Raw genomic sequence first — 14,708 nt, forward strand, 5'->3', positions numbered from 1 at the left:
CAGACCCCCCCGATGGCCACCTCAACTACATTGACCTGGACCTGGTCCCTCCTCTGGAGGTAGGAGGCAGCACTCCCAGGGCCAGCATGCACCACCCCACAGCTACCCCTGAATAGAATTCCAGAACCTCAGGGAGGCAAGGGTGAGAGCCCACCAGGTCTAGCTGACAGGTAGAGGTGAGGTGGAGGAGAAAAAATGGCAAAGTTAGAAATGCCTTCCCACCTGTTCCCACATCTAAGGCCCAGACAGCCCCTAGACATGTGAACTACAGAGGTGCTGAGCTGCCCCTTACAGTCAGCTGCTCACTCTGCTCCTTCCAGCTGTGGGAACGTTCAGGAGGAGGTTCCCCAAGAAGTTGGATTCTTTTACAAGAGAAAATTCTAGGACCATCCCCTCCAAAAAATCCTACAAGTTTCTGGACCTTATCAGCCAAAGCTCCAATCCTCTTTTTTTCCTGGCACAATTATGCAGCATCAGTCCAGAGTCTCAGGTCAGCCTTGGCCACCACCCTGCCTCTGATGAGGACTCCCACGAGGACCTGTCCCTTCCACCCTACACACACCTGCAGTACCTGTATGTCCAAGTCAAACACCTAACCCCTAGCTCCAAGGCCGAACTTCTGGGAGGGATCCCAGCACAAGAAGCGTGAAAGCACCAGGTATCTTACCTCTAATGTACCCCAAAAGTGATGTGCCACCCCCTTACTCCCTAGTTTGCCTTTCCCAATGCCAGCCATATGCTCACACAATCCTCCCTTCTCCCAGGCCTGGCAGAGCTGATGGAGCCCTTGCTTTCTATATACTCAGTCTGTGGAACTGCACTGTGGACACCTCATTAAAAGTGCCTTTCTCGGTCAGCCTGAGAAGGTCTTAGACACATGTATTCCCCCACCCCACCCCACTGTAGGGGATGACCAATGAGTGACAAGAACTTGAGGGAAGGGCAGCCGAAGCTGCCATGGAGGAAGAGACCCCATTCCTTCCTGGGAGCCCCATTCTGTTACCCACCACCAGGAGCCCATTTGCAAACAAACACTTTTATTGTCAACAGAACTTTGTGAAAAAGTAGGGGCCCACTGTGCCCCCAGAGGTGCTATGGGCAAGGAGTGTCCGGGGTCTGTGGGAGAGATGGGTCAGTGCAGGGAGAACAGCTCTGGCCACCAGTGGGGCCTAGGTGGTCAGAGACAGGGTCTGAGGGACCAGCAGGGGGCGTGGGAGCTGCTGAGGAACAAGTGGGACTAGGTCTTGGCTCCTCCTGGCTCATCTGCAGGAGGCCAGTGAGGGCGATCAGCTCAGGCCCACTGAGCCAGGCGGTGGAGCAGCCAGGTGACCGGGTCGGGTGGACCCAGGGCGACATGATAGGGGGTGGGAGCTGCAGCTTCAGAGAGCCCATCACCTGAGGAGAAAAGAGGGGGAAGTATCTCCTCCCAAGCCCTGCACGAAGGCTGAGATGAGTGCTCACAGGGCCGGAAGAGTGCTCACCTGCTGAGAGGCCTCAGAGAGGTACAGGGGAACACGCTGCCCACAGGGCAGCAGAGGGTCTGAAAGGAAGACATCTCCACCGCACATCACTGGGAACCCTGGGGAGAAGAAGTGCTAGAGTGATGGGCTGGGTGGGCTTCCCATCCCAGAGAGCTCTGCACCAGTTCCTAAGGTGTTCACACAGCATCAGCCCTGAGCCTGAGGGGACCAAGGGAAGTTACCTGCATCCCTGGGCACCTGCTCATCATTCTGATGTCCTGTTGTGGCCAGGGGCCTGCAGCCCCTGCCTAAGGCTGCCTCATACAGTGGCCAAAAGGAGGGATGACACAAAGTCCGTCCCGAGAAGGAAGCACCGGATGCACAGCTGGGCCCCTGTAGAGGGTCAGAAAAGATCACTATTCAGCCTCCTCCCTTGCCTCACTTGGTGGCTGGGGCCATAGGTACACCCTACTTACCCACACCAGCTGAGGTCCTGCTTTAGCCTCGTAGTTGGGGTCCCATGGTGCCAGTAGGGGTCCCATCCTTGAGGGGGCCACCTCCCAGGCCATCTGAGGGGAAAGGGGAACTGGGGTGGGGGGAAGAATGAAGAAATTAAAACTAGCTCACCCTGGCTGGTGTAGCTCACTGGATTGAACACAGGCCTGAGAACTAGAAGGTCACTGGTTCAATTCCCAGTCAGGGCACATGCCTGGGTTGCAGGCCAGGTCCCCAGTAGGGGGTGCAACTGGGGTGCATGAGAGGCAGCCACACATTGATGTTTCTCTCCCTCTCTTTCTCACTCCCTTCCCCTCTGAAAATAAAATCTTTAAAAAAAAACCCCCCCAAAAAACAGGCTCAAGAGTCAGTGAAAGGGTATTGAGGGGTAGAGGTGGCAAGGCCTAGTACCTACCTGCGGTTCCCCGGGACTGCCCAGCCACCAGACCTGAGGGGAGTGGGGCCAGCAGCTGTTCTCTCTGGGTCCTGGAAGGCCCTGGGGACCAGGATTGAGGGCTGGGTGGGGAAAGACGAGGAGATACTGAGATGCCCCAGTAACAGCCTCCCCCCTTGCCCCTCCAGGTCTGCATACTTTCATGACAAGGCCAAAGGTGCCTGGTGAGGGCAGACTGAACATACCCATTGTTCGGTGTGGGCCATTGAGATTTCCTCACAGGTGGGACCCCCTTTGTGGGATTTCCCTCAAGTGCCTCCACCATGACCCTCACCTGTTCTGTGGGGGTGTACCTGGCCCCCCCAGGGCTTCCTCTCCAGAGTTCCAATCCTTGCCAGGGCCACTGCACGGTAAGGAACCCTGTTCCTCAGGCGCCTGCTCCTTACCCCTGTCCCACCGCGGAGAGGGCCAGGGCAACATGCCGCGTCTTGAGGGAGGGAAGGGCAAGCACGCACCTCTGCACCCCTTGCTGCCCTGGCCTCCCACCCCACCTGCCTTGCCCCGCCCTGGCCCCCCCCCGCCAGCCCCCACTTGCTCCCAGTATCCTTCTGCTGGTCCAGACGAGCACAGCTTGCCCGCCCACTTCGCACGGCGGCCTCGCAGACGCCGACGCTCAGCGCACTTCCGGGCCACGTGGCTTCCTCCCGCTGGGGGTCCAGTGGGCGCCCCCTGTCGGCAGGGTCGGCACAGCCCCACTTGCCTTCAGCTCCATGTGAGTGGCACTGAGCGAAGGTCACATTGGAACCCAGCCGCGGACATAAAGGCGACCCCTTTCCCGTTTTCACTGCTTTCGTTCACAGACACACACACACACACACACACACAGACACACACAGACACACACACACACACGGCAACTTCGAGACCTTCTGGCTTCTTTATTGCACTTAACACAACACCCGGTGCTTCCTCTTCATCCCATATCCTCAGCCACACCCACAGGAATCCATGTGTCTTGCTCGGTAGGCCTGCTTCCAACCTCTAGGGTAAGGGGTGCCTGAGGAACAGGGCCAGGCCCGAGGCCGCCCCTCACCAGTCCTTACTAGAGAGCAGAGCCCAGGTGTGGCTGTCTTCTGTTCCTGGGTCCCAGGCTGGTCGTGGCCCTGTGCCCCTACCTCAACCCCTAAGATTGTTCCAGCAGTGCGTGGACGACAGCAGCGATGTAAGGGAGGCCCCTTCCTGGAGCCCCCTCCTCTTCCAGGATGTGATGGGGCTGGCACAGGGACTCCTGGGAGGGGGGGAGGGGCCCAGATTAAGTCCCCTTTACATCTTCACCTCTGGGCTTCCCAGCCCTTGGCAGAGGGCAGGGTGGGAGACACCCTAAAGGAGCCTGGTCAAAGGGAACTGACAGGCTCCAAAATGTAGGAGGTGAAGGTCAGGGGCACCCTGGACATGGCTTGGAGACAAATGAGATACAAAGAAGCTGCCAGTATATAACAAAACAAAGATGACACAGGGGCCAAGGCTCAGGGTGGAGAGACCTGCCACTTCCAGAGGGAAGCGCTGGAGCAGGCAGGCTGGCACACAGAGCCCAGTGAGCACGGCCAAGGCCGGGCCCGGCCACGGGAGGAGCAGACGCAAACACACACACACACACACAGGCAGCCACGGTCTGTACATTTATACAAGAAACAGGGACCCGGCCTGGGTCCTGCATCTCCTACAAATATAGAGTTCTCTCTACAAAATATAGATAATTTAGTCCCCTATATCTGGGGTGGGGCGTGGGGGTGGAGAGTGAAGCCTGGAAGGTTAAAACCCACTGCCTCTGGGGGAGCAGAGGGCAGGGATGGGTGGGAGAGGGCACGAAGGAACCATCAGCACTGAGAGGGGAAGGGCTACAGGAGGACAGCCAGAGGCTGGGGACCCAGGGTCTGGGGGAACCAGAGTGGGGCCTCTGAGGTCAGTGTTTGTGAAGGGATGGGGGTTCACTAGTGTCTTTGGTAGGGGCTGAAGGCACCACCGGTGGGCATGGGGTTGTACAGGAATCTTATAAATAGAAATGGGGTGAGGTGGTGGCGAAGGGGTGACTTCAGGTCCTAGGAACCCAGGAGCCGAGTGTAGACGACATAGAGCAGCAGCATGAGGACCACGTAGAAGAGGACGAAGCCACCCAGACCAGAGGGGGGCCAGACAGGTGGGGGTGCCCTGCCCCCCACCCGCTTCACGGCCTCCAGGGTGGTCCACAGCCCCTGGACGGTGCCCTGGAGGAGATCCGAGGGCGAGCACAGGTCAGCCTGGGAAGGGAAAGTAGGACAGATGGACAAGGACAAAGGCAGATGTCAGCGGTAGCAGCAAGACAATCCTTTCCACCCCCTGCCCTCACATGCCAGGGCCAGAGCCACACCAACATGCAGAGTGCAGGGAAGGGAGGTGTGCAGGGAGGGGAGACATGCAGGACAGGGGCTTCCTTCTGGGGTCTGTGCGTGTCTACCCTCTGTGAATGGAACCCTGCCACCCAAGCAAAGGGCTCAACTAAGCCCAGGATGCCACCACTCTTTATAGTAGAGACCAGCCCCAGGCTCCTGAGAACACCCCCCCCCATACCTCAGGCACCCCCATTTTTCGACAGGCTTCTAAGAAACTCTCCACATTCTTCCGAGACTTGAGGGTACTGAGTTTTGGCTGGGGATGTGTAAGAAAGGAAAAAAAGAAGAGAGTAAAGGAGGGGCCATAGAAGTCCCCTGTCCCATTCCCTACTTCCCATCTGGAGCACCAACTAACCACAGCAGGTGAGGGCACATGAATGAAGGGCACGGAGCGGGGCCTCAGCTGGTTGGCCAGCTGACAGAGGATGACACCATTGGCCAGAGCCTCTGCCAGGTCCTCAGGCAGGGGCCGCTGCAGCTGCGACTCAAGGACCTGCAAGGCAGGTAATGAAGTGGGTGGGGGTCGGGGGTGAGAGGTGGAAACATTAGAGTTAGCAGAGAACCCTAGCCTGCCTCCCCCATCCTCAGCCAAAGCACCAGGATGTAGAGCCAATATTGAGGGACGCCAGGGAACTCCAGGAGGTGCCAGGCTGAGTGCAGGCCCCACCCATACAGATCCCACCTCTCACCTGGCGCAACTGAGCCGACAGTTCCTTCTCGTCCACAAGCGGGGGCAATCGCCGAGGTCTCAAGACAGAGTCTGGTGACGAAGGACCTGGAGAAAAGGAGGGTGTGTGAGCTGTCTCCACTACTGCCCGTTGGCTTTGTCTGGGCTGCAGTGTCTGGCACCCACATCTCCTGTCTCTGTGCTTATGGGATTTTCAACATAAAGGGACAATTGACCAGAGGAACTCCCAGGCCAGAAGTGGTGATTGCAGCCCAGTGGTTAGTGCTGGGTTAGTATTAAGGAAGGGAGACCCACCTGAACCACTCTGAGAGGAAGAACGGAAGAGGAAGCTATTTGGTCTCTGGATGGAGCCGAGTGGCCGGGGAGCAGGCGCTGTCACTGGAGGCCAGAGGCAAGGGACAGGGGGCAGGTGAGAAGATATCCCTTCACTGTCCCACACTTCTGTCAGGCCACCCCTCACCTACACAAGCCCTCATATTCTTCCCAAAGCCCCCATCACACCTGGTCCAGCTGTAGGAAGGGGCTCCTGGGAGGTGGAGGCTGAGACAGGGGAAGGAGCTCCCTGTCCCCCTGAAGCTCCCACTTGCGTAGCACTGGACTTGGGCATGCCGCTGAGGAGAGACAGAAAGGGAATTAGAGGGGATGGTTGGGGGAAGGTGTGCAGGCAGAGGCTCAGGGAGGTGGAGTCTGGTACGACACATACTTGTAGGTGGCCTGAGAGGACGAGGCAGCAGCACCTCCACCAGAAGCCCTGACCCCCAACTTCAGAAAACTAGAAAGTGAAAGAGATGTGGGGCCAGCAAAGTCAGGCAGGGGGCTGCCAACCCTAAGGGGCAGAGAAGCTCAGGAGGGCTCATTTCCACTCACTTTCAGGGCCCACCACCCAGCAGTAGCCCCTGTGCCCATACCTGTCCTTTCTGAGGGCCCCCCACAATCCACTCTGCTGCTGCTGCTGCTGTTGCTGACGCCGCTCGCGCTCCTGCCATAGCTGCAAGGTATCTGGGCGCCGCCGCTCCTCCCCAGTCAGCTCTTCCCTCCTGAGGGGTAAAGGCGGGATGCCAGGGTAGAGCGGGTCAGGGAAGAGGAGAGAGGGTACAGGCAGATGGAGTAAAGGGAGGAAGTGCTGGCTCTGGTGCCTCTGGTACCTGCTGCTTGGTGCCCTCTCCCTGTCCCCTGCCACAGGGCTTAATTCTGGTGGCTGCTGCTCCTGGAGAAAGAACAACAGAGGGGCTGAGGGAGTACCTGGCCTCCAAGCCTGCACTGGCCCCTCCCTCCAGCTCTCCTCCCACAGCAGATGGACACGCAGACACGGGCCAGCCCCTCACCTTGGCAGCACCTCGCTCTTCCTCCTCCCCAGGCACGTGGCTGTCAATGAAGTCAATCTGCTCAGGGTCTCCATCAGCTGGTGAGGCAGGACACGTCAGCAAGCAGAGGGGTGCCCTCAGCCTTGCCCGTCCCTCTCAGCCCCAGGGCCCCTGACCACTCACCACAGACATCCTCCTTCCGCTCCCTGGACCCCCGAGGCTCCCGGGCCAGCTCCGAGATCCGGAATGACAACTCCGAAAACTCATCCGTTGACTGTAAATGCAGAAATGCAAAGACGGAAGATGGCTTCTCTTTGTGCTGGGGGCTTGTGGGTGCAGGGCCAGGGGGTCTGCCACTGAGCCAGCCCTTCCCCAGGACACTTGGGTGAGGGAAAGAAGAAGACAGCTCCAGCCACCACCTGTCACTCTGAGATTTAGAGGTAAGAGGCCAAGGGCCCAGGCTCAGATGTTCTCCCCCAAGGCTGAGATTACCAATGTCCCTTGGAAAGGGGGCACTTACCTCATTTCCAGACCACCTCTTGCTGCCACTGTCAACGCTGTGAAAGCCTGAGTCCAGTCCACCATCATACCGACGCCCCGGAAATAAGTCCTCAGCTGGGCTGGGGCCAGCCAGGGAGAGCTGGTCAGTCCTATACTGGGCAGCAACCCCCCACCCTCCCTCTGAAAACCATGGGGACCCTGGTGCCAGGAATTGACATTAGGGATCCAGGCGCTTCCTTCCTTCCCATGCCCTTCTTTACCAGGGGCTAAAACTCGGGGGGCGGGAAGGGGCCAGGTCGCCCAGTGCAGCGCCCCCACGCCGCCCAGCCTCTGTTGACAAGTACTTGAAGATGTGAAGTTTCCCCTTCAGGCAGACCTAAGGGTAAAGAGCATGTAAGGAGTTAGGGGGAAGAAAGGGGGCACCCAAGATCCTGCTTGGCTATCAAAGGGACCGACTGCCCACTCCTGCCCAGTCTCAGCCCTGTACCCAAGGTCCACCCCAGGCCCACCTCTCACCTGGGCAGGCGGGCTTTGCAGGGGGTTGCTGTCCAGCAGAATGACCTGCAGGTGCCTGAGGCGGCAGAAGGAGACTGGGATGCGGGAGATGCGGTTACAGGAGAAATCCAGGCGGACAAGAGGAAGGTCCCCCAGCTCTGGGAGTGGGTGAGGGAAGTCAGGAGTATGTTCACAAGGTGGGACCTTGTGCTCACTTCCTCTGCCCTGTGCTCTGGCCAACTAGTCACCCCTGGGTCCATCACAGCTTCTGCCCTGGCTGGCTGAGGTTGCTCTGCAGGAATAGCCTCCCTGCTCCTCTCCCCACTCAGACATGGCCCACCGTCAGGCCCCTCTCCCCCATCAGGCCCATCGACTTTAGCTCCTGCCCCTCCTGCCTGCTTCCTCCATTTCTCCTCCCCCCCACTCCCCAGTCCAACCACTCCTTCATTCTCAAGGGACCATCACAAGCCCCAAAACAAACTGGTACCATGTTGCTCAAAAACTTCCCATGACTTGCAGCTAGGGCTGCTGAAGGTAAGTGGGCTGTGCCCCACACCAAGGCACCCAGGCAGGACAGGCTGCAATCCCACCTGCACTTCACTAGCCAAGCCCTGCCCCTGGCTGGGACTCCGCTTGCCCCCAGGTAGGGGTACCTTTGTCTAGTTCTCAGAAAAGCACTGTTGGATTCATGGTGGCCTGAGACACAGAATAAAAATCACTGCTGCCTGGCTGGGCACAGTCAAGGTGTCCATGATTCCCGCCTCACTGCCATCCTCATAGCACATCAGACCATCCTCTCACCCCTTGGCTTCTGGGCCTTTCCACATACTGTTTGCACAACTCGGAGAATGCCACTGTTCTGTCCATGCATCTTTCAAAGTGCCACTCATCACCTCCTCCATGCTATCTTTCCAGATACTACATTGGAATTCATTGCTCCTTCCTTTATGTCCCCAGGACATTTTGCTGGGGTCTCTTATGGTCCAGAGAGAGCCCTGATCAAATGCTTATTTGTACACCTACTGACTCAGAAAAGGGCCAGGGTAGGAGTAAGGGGGAGCCCAGAGAAAACGGATTACCACCTGACCCCTGTCTCTTGTTCCTCAAAACCAAGGTTAGCGTGGCACAGGTCCTTTCTACCTAGCCCTGGCTTGCCTTTCTAACCAAATTCATGCTGGACCGGGCTCCCTCCCACCCACATGATTTGCACATGGGGTTTCCTCTGCCTGGGAGGCAGAGGGTGAACTCTCCCTCAAAGGTCAGCTCCTGTTGCACCTCTGGAGGGAAACCTTCTTCGAGTTCCCCAAGCAGAGCCCCTGCTTCCTTCTAGGTCCTGTAGCTCTCTAAGTATCCCTCTGCTTGTCTCTCCTATTAAATTTAATTAAGCCATTAAATTTTCAGAGATGGCCCCAGATCTAAGTGACATTACTCACATTTACCTGGTCCCCACCTAAAGCACAAGGAACACATACACAAAACAATGCTGGCTGAATAAAAGAAGGTGTAGCTGCTCTGGAGCAGAGGCTATCAAATGTTGGGGTGCATCACAATTAGCTCATTAAAATAGAGCTGCTCAGGCTCCAGCATGTGGCCCCACCCCACTGATCCGGATTCTGGGGGGGGGGGTGCGGGGGGGGGGGGGAGGCGCAGGGCATCAGCTGACTCAGGTGAGAGCTCCTGCTGGGGTGAGTGGTGACCCTGGATAACCCTGAAGGCTCCTTCTGTCCTTGAGATTCTACAGGGTGCCATTGCACTCACCTACTCCCCTGTCCCTGTCTTTCCCCACAGTTGGAAGGTAGAGCTAATAACACATGCCTTGCCAGCATCAGTGGGTTGCTAGTCAGGAGCAAATAAAATAATTTACAGTCTGTTTTATACAATGCAAAACCCTGGTCAATTAAGCATAATTATTTTTTTTAGATTTTATTTATTTATTTTTGCAGAGAAGGCAATGGGGGGAGAGAAATATTGATGTGAGAGAAAAACATCAGTAGGTTGCCTCTCGTACCTGCCCTGTCAGTCCAGGGACCTAACCCGCAACCCAGGCATGTGCCCTGATGGGGAATCACACCAGCGGCCTTTCGCCTGACAAAACAACACCCGACCAACTGGGCCACACAGGTCAGGGCAATTAAGCATTAGTTTTCTGCGACGATTCCTTTCCCCTCTCTTCTCCAAAATTGTCTTTCTCTTCGCACCCCTACCCCTCACCCCCAGCTACCCAATTCTTCATTTTCCTCACCATCAGGCAGGGTGCTGAGCTGGTTCCTCCGAACATTGAGATCACGCAGGGAAGGGAGGCTGCACAGCTCTGTGGGGAGGGACTGCAACTCATTGCTGCTCACATCCTGGAAGGAGGGAAAAAGTCAAAAGGAGCCACAAGACCAGGAGCATCAGAACCTGTCTCCTACCTCTGGCCACCCCCTTTAGTCTTAGACTTCCCCCTAGGGTGCAGCCTGCCTTTCCTCAACCTCTCCCGCAAAAAGGGCCCTGGTGCCTGGCTCTAAGTCATTCTTCTCGCCCTGCTCCTCAGTCTCACAAGTTGCCGCAGGCTTCCCAAGGTGCTGATGTCAGGAGGCAGAGCTCCCAGTTTGTTGTTGCTGACGATGAGCACCCGCAGGGGCAGCTGGCAGATGTAGGATGGCAGCGATGACAACTGGTTTCGGCTGCGGAAGGAAGAGAGGCAGTGGTGGGCTCACTCCCCGGGCAGTGCACCCCAGTGTGGCCCTCCTCTACAGGTCATTGGGAGGGTCACCCAGGGTGCTGTGCACTGATGCTTGGGGCTGAGAAGGATAAGCTGCCCCCTCCCCTGGTTCTGCCTCCCTACCTGAGGTTGAGGTAGGTGAGGGCTGTGAGATTCCCCAAAGCTGGATTCAGGCATCTCAGGCAATTGTGGTACAGGCTCAGGCCCTCCAGGGACACCAGCTGGCACGCTGCCTCTGGCACCTCCGGGAACCGGTTGCGGGACAGATCTAAGGGAAGCAAGAGTCAGGGGAGGACTGTGGAGATGTCCAGCCTTGAACTTCAGAGCCACATGCCCAGCCCTCTACCTCCCCAGCAGACCTGAAGAATCAGGCTTATAAACATGGGCTACCTGGAAAGAGAACAAAGCCTTCTGCAAACTGGAGCACATTCCAAGCATGACCAGAATGGCAAAGGGAAGGCAAAGGCCTTAGAGTCACTGGGCTGGAGACACCCAAACTTGGGGCGGGGGGTGGGACAAGCCATGAATGCTGTCTTCAAACAAATAAATGAAGGGCTACCCTCAAAGGGTGGCTGAATTCTGTAACTCTTGTGGTTCCTATCGCTCTGTGATACCAGGAGAGGTGGAAGACAAAGGTCTTAGTAGAGTGCTAGTGCTCCAAAGAAAACAGCAAGGTGATGGAGCTGGGAGGCTCAAGGTTAGAATATGGACAACCTCTTGAGGACACCACTGAGAAAGCCCATCCTTCCTCAGGAGCCCTGTCTCCCAACCTCATCCTTTTTTCAACCCAGGGGAAAAACCAAAGGTCATTAAAGCCTGGCTCTAGAGTTAAGGCTCCCAACACTGGACAACAGTTTTTCACCAGTCCCTGGGATTAGCAAGCCAGGTCCAAGGGTCTCTGAAGTCACAGACTCCCCAGACCAGGAAGGAAATGCAAGTCAACCAAGCTAGAGGTGGGAGCTACAGTCCTCTGGTCCCCCCCCCATCCAGGCACACCTTCTTCAGGACTGGCTCATTCCCACCCTTTTATAGCTCCACCAGCCCTCCTCTACTTCCTCTCTTACTGCCCCAGACTTCAAGCAATCACCTCCTTTGCGTTGAACACAGACTAGTGGAAAGGAGGGTAGAGTCTATTACTGACTCCTTAACTCAAGTGGTGGCTTGCTAGTTCAATGCAAAGTCAGGCATGTGGGTTCCCCCCAGTCTGGAGGCTCTCACTGCTTAGACTTTTATGCCTGGGTTTATGTTTCTTCTGCTTGGCCTCTATTGGGAGGAGCCTGGGGCCTTCTGGGGGAAGTCCTAGGCAGCAGTACTTGGGTGAGCTTCTTAGATGGCCCCAAGGGAGGAGTGAGCAAAAGCTGAAGGGAGGAGAAACTGGGGCATATCCCCCAAGGAAATGGGTCTTGTGACAGGAAATGAAGTAGAAACAAACTGTCAGGTACTGACTCTAGTGGGCCCTGTGTTTGCCAGAGATGACAGTCTGATACCGCAGGGATTGTTCTCTCCCTTTCTGCTCCCAACCCTGGTGCACACAGACCTGTCACAGGAGAAGACAGCTCTGGAGAGGGTGGGAGGACCAGATGCAGTCTTCCTACTTTCATCCTCCACTGCCCACTTTCTCTTGCATCCACCAAATGTGTGTGCACACATATGTATGGATGAGCGGGGAGGAGAACAATTTATAATGGGGTAAGCAGGTGGCAGGGGGCAAAAGCTAGGAGCGGAAGGGAGCCCAAGCAGGAGGAGGCAGGGCACAGGAGGCACAGGATGTGGTCTGTGAGAGAATGAGCTACACTTCTCCTTTGTGAGGGTGGCCCCTCCTCCCATCTCAGGAGTCATCCTACCATCAGGCACCAGGAATACAGTCCAAGGGCTGAGGGACCTGTGCCTTAGGAAACATGCATGGAAAACACTGGTTTGGAAAGTACTGGGAAAGCAGGAGAAGGTTCGAAATGATTCTGGCAGCAGAGTGATGATGCTTTTAATCTGGGTTGGAGGGCAAGGAGGTGTGGAGGGCAGGGTACTGGCAACACTGACTATGTTTTTGTCACTTCCCCTTTCCACCCCAAGCTATAAACACCCTGCTTGAGGAGAGGGGACAGAGAAGAGAGTTCTGGACCAGATAGATCCCACCTGGCCTAGAACCTGGGTCCTGGAAGGACTGTGGATTCCTGCAGGGAGAGCAGGGCAGAAAAGGGTTCTCAGAAAGCAGGGATCTTCCGGCTTCGCTACACAAGCTCGCTCACAGGAGAACTGGCTGCACCCTGAGCCGGAATGCTAGGGGGGGGGGGGGAGGGGGGAGCTGGGAAGATCAGGGAGTTCTTGGTAGTTTTCCCCAGGAGTCCACTCAAGGACAGAGCCCTAAGGAAGTAAAGAATAACATTTGGTCTTTGTCAAAAAACAAGCAAGGGGGAGGGGAAAGAGAACAGACATCGAGTGTCACGCAGCTGCTGAGGTCAATCTGGAGCTTGGGGGTTAGGCGGCTGGGGGAGACACAGAGATGGCTCCTGGGGCTCACCCATTCATTCCCTGAACTCACTCACTGCATAGTGGGCAAGTTTGTTTATCCAGAAACCCAAGAAAAGTGGGAAAGTTCAAACTGGTTCTGCCCAGGACAGTGGGGGAAGAGCGTGTCTGTGCGCATCTGAGTGTTTGCAGGTAAGCAGGCACCTGCTAGGGGAGAAGTGCAGTCCCAGGGCAGTGTCAACAGTGAGGAGGACACTGAACCAACCCCTAGTCCCACCCTGGGCTAGGCTGGGGTGGGGCTTCGGGAATGCGGTCCTCCTCCCTTCTTCCAACCCACCCCGCCACACACACATACAGCTGCCAGCCCGAGGTCATAGGTTGTCTTCAGAGCAGCTGAGGCCTGACTCACCTGTCATAGTAGAGTCCCCCAAACCCCACCATCAACAGACACCAGGGTGGAGGAGGCCTGATTAGAGGGATCCTGCGGGTGGGGGAGTGGAAGGATAGTCAGACAGTCTCTAGGTTTCCAGCACTCCTAGCAAGAAGATAAGATTTCCTTCCTTCTAGCAACTGTCTCAAGTCTCTTCCCCATGGGGAAAGCAGAAACAGAAATGGGAATTCTAGGGTCCCTATGAGGTCACAGGCTCCACAGTGACCTCACATACGCAGGAAGGAGGAGGAGTCTCAGATAAGAGGGTCAGGAATAATGGGCGGAAGAGTTGGGGAGAAAAGAGAGGAGGTGGAAGATTTGCTTCTTTCCCATAGGCTGGCTGGGCGAAGAGTGGAGAGGGCCTGGGACCTTAGGGGGCGGGACTACAAGCAAAATAAGCAGAAACAACAGGTTGTCAGGGTCAAATCCATGGGAAAGGCGTCGTAAGTCTTCTGGGATCTCGGTTGAACAGGGAACGTTGCAGACGAAGTGGAAGAAGAGAAAGGAGTCATTAGAGGGGTTCACGGGGGCTGCTTTAAGGAACGATCAGAAGTGAGGTTGAAGAAGCCATGCAAATAAGCCAACCAGGTGAGGGGCGGGGCCACTCTACAGGTGCGCCAATATGCAAATAAAGAGAAGCGAAGGGCGGGCAGCTCACAACATTCGGCCAGGAACGCGGGGCTTACGCACTACACGAGAAACGCAGTCATTGTCTACTAGTTCTTAAGCTGGGGAGGGGGTAATAGCAGGCTTATGCAAATCAGCAGAGTCGAGAACACCGACTGCCAGGTGAAGGGCCAGTCTCCCCCTCCTGAGTAGCAAGCGAAGGGGCGGGCCTATGCAAATAAGGGTCTCTGCTGGGCTCTAGGCCGGGTGCACTCACCAGCCTGGGTGATGTCTGACAGGTCGTAACTGCGGGCCGCGCCCCGGGGGAAGTGCTTCAAGCGCCGGTTAGACAGGTTCAGGGTCCCGGTAGCCACGGCCTCCTCGAGGGCCCTCTCTGCACTGCGGCTCCCAGGCAGACCCGGAGATCCTGGAACAGAGTTCGTGGCCGCCGCCTCCTCACCCCCGGAGGCGAGTGGGGCCGCTACCGCCGCCGCCATCCGCTCCCGGCGGCTACCGCTGCCTGACTGACGGGACCGGCCGTCCCTTCTTCCCCCCCCACCCCCTCCTTGGAGCTGCCGTAGTGACTTCGAGGGGGAGGAAGTGGGCCCAGAGCCCAGGTGGACCAATCGCGGTCCCTAGACGCGTAGGAAGTGGCTAATCAGAACTCGCCAAGGGGTGGAGACTCCGGCACTGGAGTGAGGCGAGAGAAGGGAGGAGACTAGAATGGAGCTCTCGC

At 56.8% G+C, this 14,708-nt stretch overlaps 2 protein-coding genes across 5 annotated transcripts; both read right to left on the reverse strand.

Annotated features, from left to right (window-relative positions):
* Positions 1-750: 750 nt before the first annotated feature.
* SAP25 (Sin3A associated protein 25) lies at positions 751-3,146 on the reverse strand. Of its 2 annotated transcripts, XM_024571592.4 has the most exons (6): positions 2,684-3,146; positions 2,371-2,471; positions 1,937-2,046; positions 1,703-1,853; positions 1,482-1,579; positions 751-1,395 (listed from the first exon to the last, which is right to left on the reverse strand). In XM_024571592.4, exons 1-6 carry the CDS (start codon positions 2,827-2,829, stop codon positions 1,093-1,095), a joined length of 909 nt encoding a protein of 302 aa, XP_024427360.1. In that variant the 5' UTR covers positions 2,830-3,146; the 3' UTR covers positions 751-1,092. The 2 variants fall into 2 exon arrangements, with proteins under 2 accessions (XP_024427360.1, XP_053786590.1); XM_053930615.2 differs by lacking the exon at positions 2,684-3,146 and having other exon boundaries at positions 755-1,395; positions 2,371-2,680.
* Positions 3,147-3,276: 130 nt separating this feature from the next.
* Positions 3,277-14,673, reverse strand: LRCH4 (leucine rich repeats and calponin homology domain containing 4). 3 transcript variants are annotated; one of them, XM_024571591.4, is made up of 18 exons: positions 14,250-14,670; positions 10,594-10,738; positions 10,306-10,432; positions 10,009-10,114; positions 7,788-7,924; positions 7,532-7,647; positions 7,291-7,390; positions 6,954-7,044; positions 6,792-6,868; positions 6,612-6,673; positions 6,375-6,503; positions 6,170-6,238; positions 5,968-6,077; positions 5,761-5,844; positions 5,468-5,553; positions 5,134-5,271; positions 4,957-5,034; positions 3,277-3,637 (listed from the first exon to the last, which is right to left on the reverse strand). In XM_024571591.4, the coding sequence occupies exons 1-18, from the start codon at positions 14,467-14,469 to the stop codon at positions 3,533-3,535; spliced, it is 1,980 nt and encodes a 659-aa protein (XP_024427359.1). In that variant the 5' UTR covers positions 14,470-14,670; the 3' UTR covers positions 3,277-3,532. The 3 variants fall into 3 exon arrangements, with proteins under 3 accessions (XP_024427359.1, XP_024427356.1, XP_024427357.1); XM_024571588.4 differs by lacking the exon at positions 3,277-3,637 and adding an exon at positions 4,016-4,646 and having other exon boundaries at positions 14,250-14,671; XM_024571589.4 differs by lacking the exons at positions 3,277-3,637; positions 6,170-6,238 and adding an exon at positions 4,016-4,646 and having other exon boundaries at positions 14,250-14,673.
* Between the last annotated feature and the right edge of the window lie 35 nt (positions 14,674-14,708).

The sequence above is a fragment of the Desmodus rotundus genome, chromosome 1 (assembly GCF_022682495.2).
Source record: "Desmodus rotundus isolate HL8 chromosome 1, HLdesRot8A.1, whole genome shotgun sequence".
Lineage (NCBI taxonomy): Eukaryota > Metazoa > Chordata > Mammalia > Chiroptera > Phyllostomidae > Desmodus > Desmodus rotundus.

What these genes read in the sequence shown, in the direction of transcription:
- SAP25 (XM_053930615.2), bottom strand. Translation starts at nt 2,674, where the DNA reads ATGGTGGAGGCACTTGAGGGAAATCCCACAAAGGGGGTCCCACCTGTG. An exon ending in GCAGGTGCCCAGGGATGCAG is followed by an intron (nt 1,580 to 1,702) that starts GTAACTTCCCTT and finishes TCTTCTCCCCAG; the next exon opens with GGTTCCCAGTGATGTGCGGT. An exon ending in TCTCTGAGGCCTCTCAGCAG is followed by an intron (nt 1,396 to 1,481) that starts GTGAGCACTCTT and finishes TTTTCTCCTCAG; the next exon opens with GTGATGGGCTCTCTGAAGCT.
- LRCH4 (XM_024571588.4), bottom strand. Translation starts at nt 14,469, where the DNA reads ATGGCGGCGGCGGTAGCGGCCCCACTCGCCTCCGGGGGTGAGGAGGCG. An exon ending in CCCCCGAGTTTTAGCCCCTG is followed by an intron (nt 7,391 to 7,531) that starts GTAAAGAAGGGC and finishes GGCTGGCCCCAG; the next exon opens with CCCAGCTGAGGACTTATTTC. An exon ending in AGAGGTGGTCTGGAAATGAG is followed by an intron (nt 7,045 to 7,290) that starts GTAAGTGCCCCC and finishes CTGCATTTACAG; the next exon opens with TCAACGGATGAGTTTTCGGA.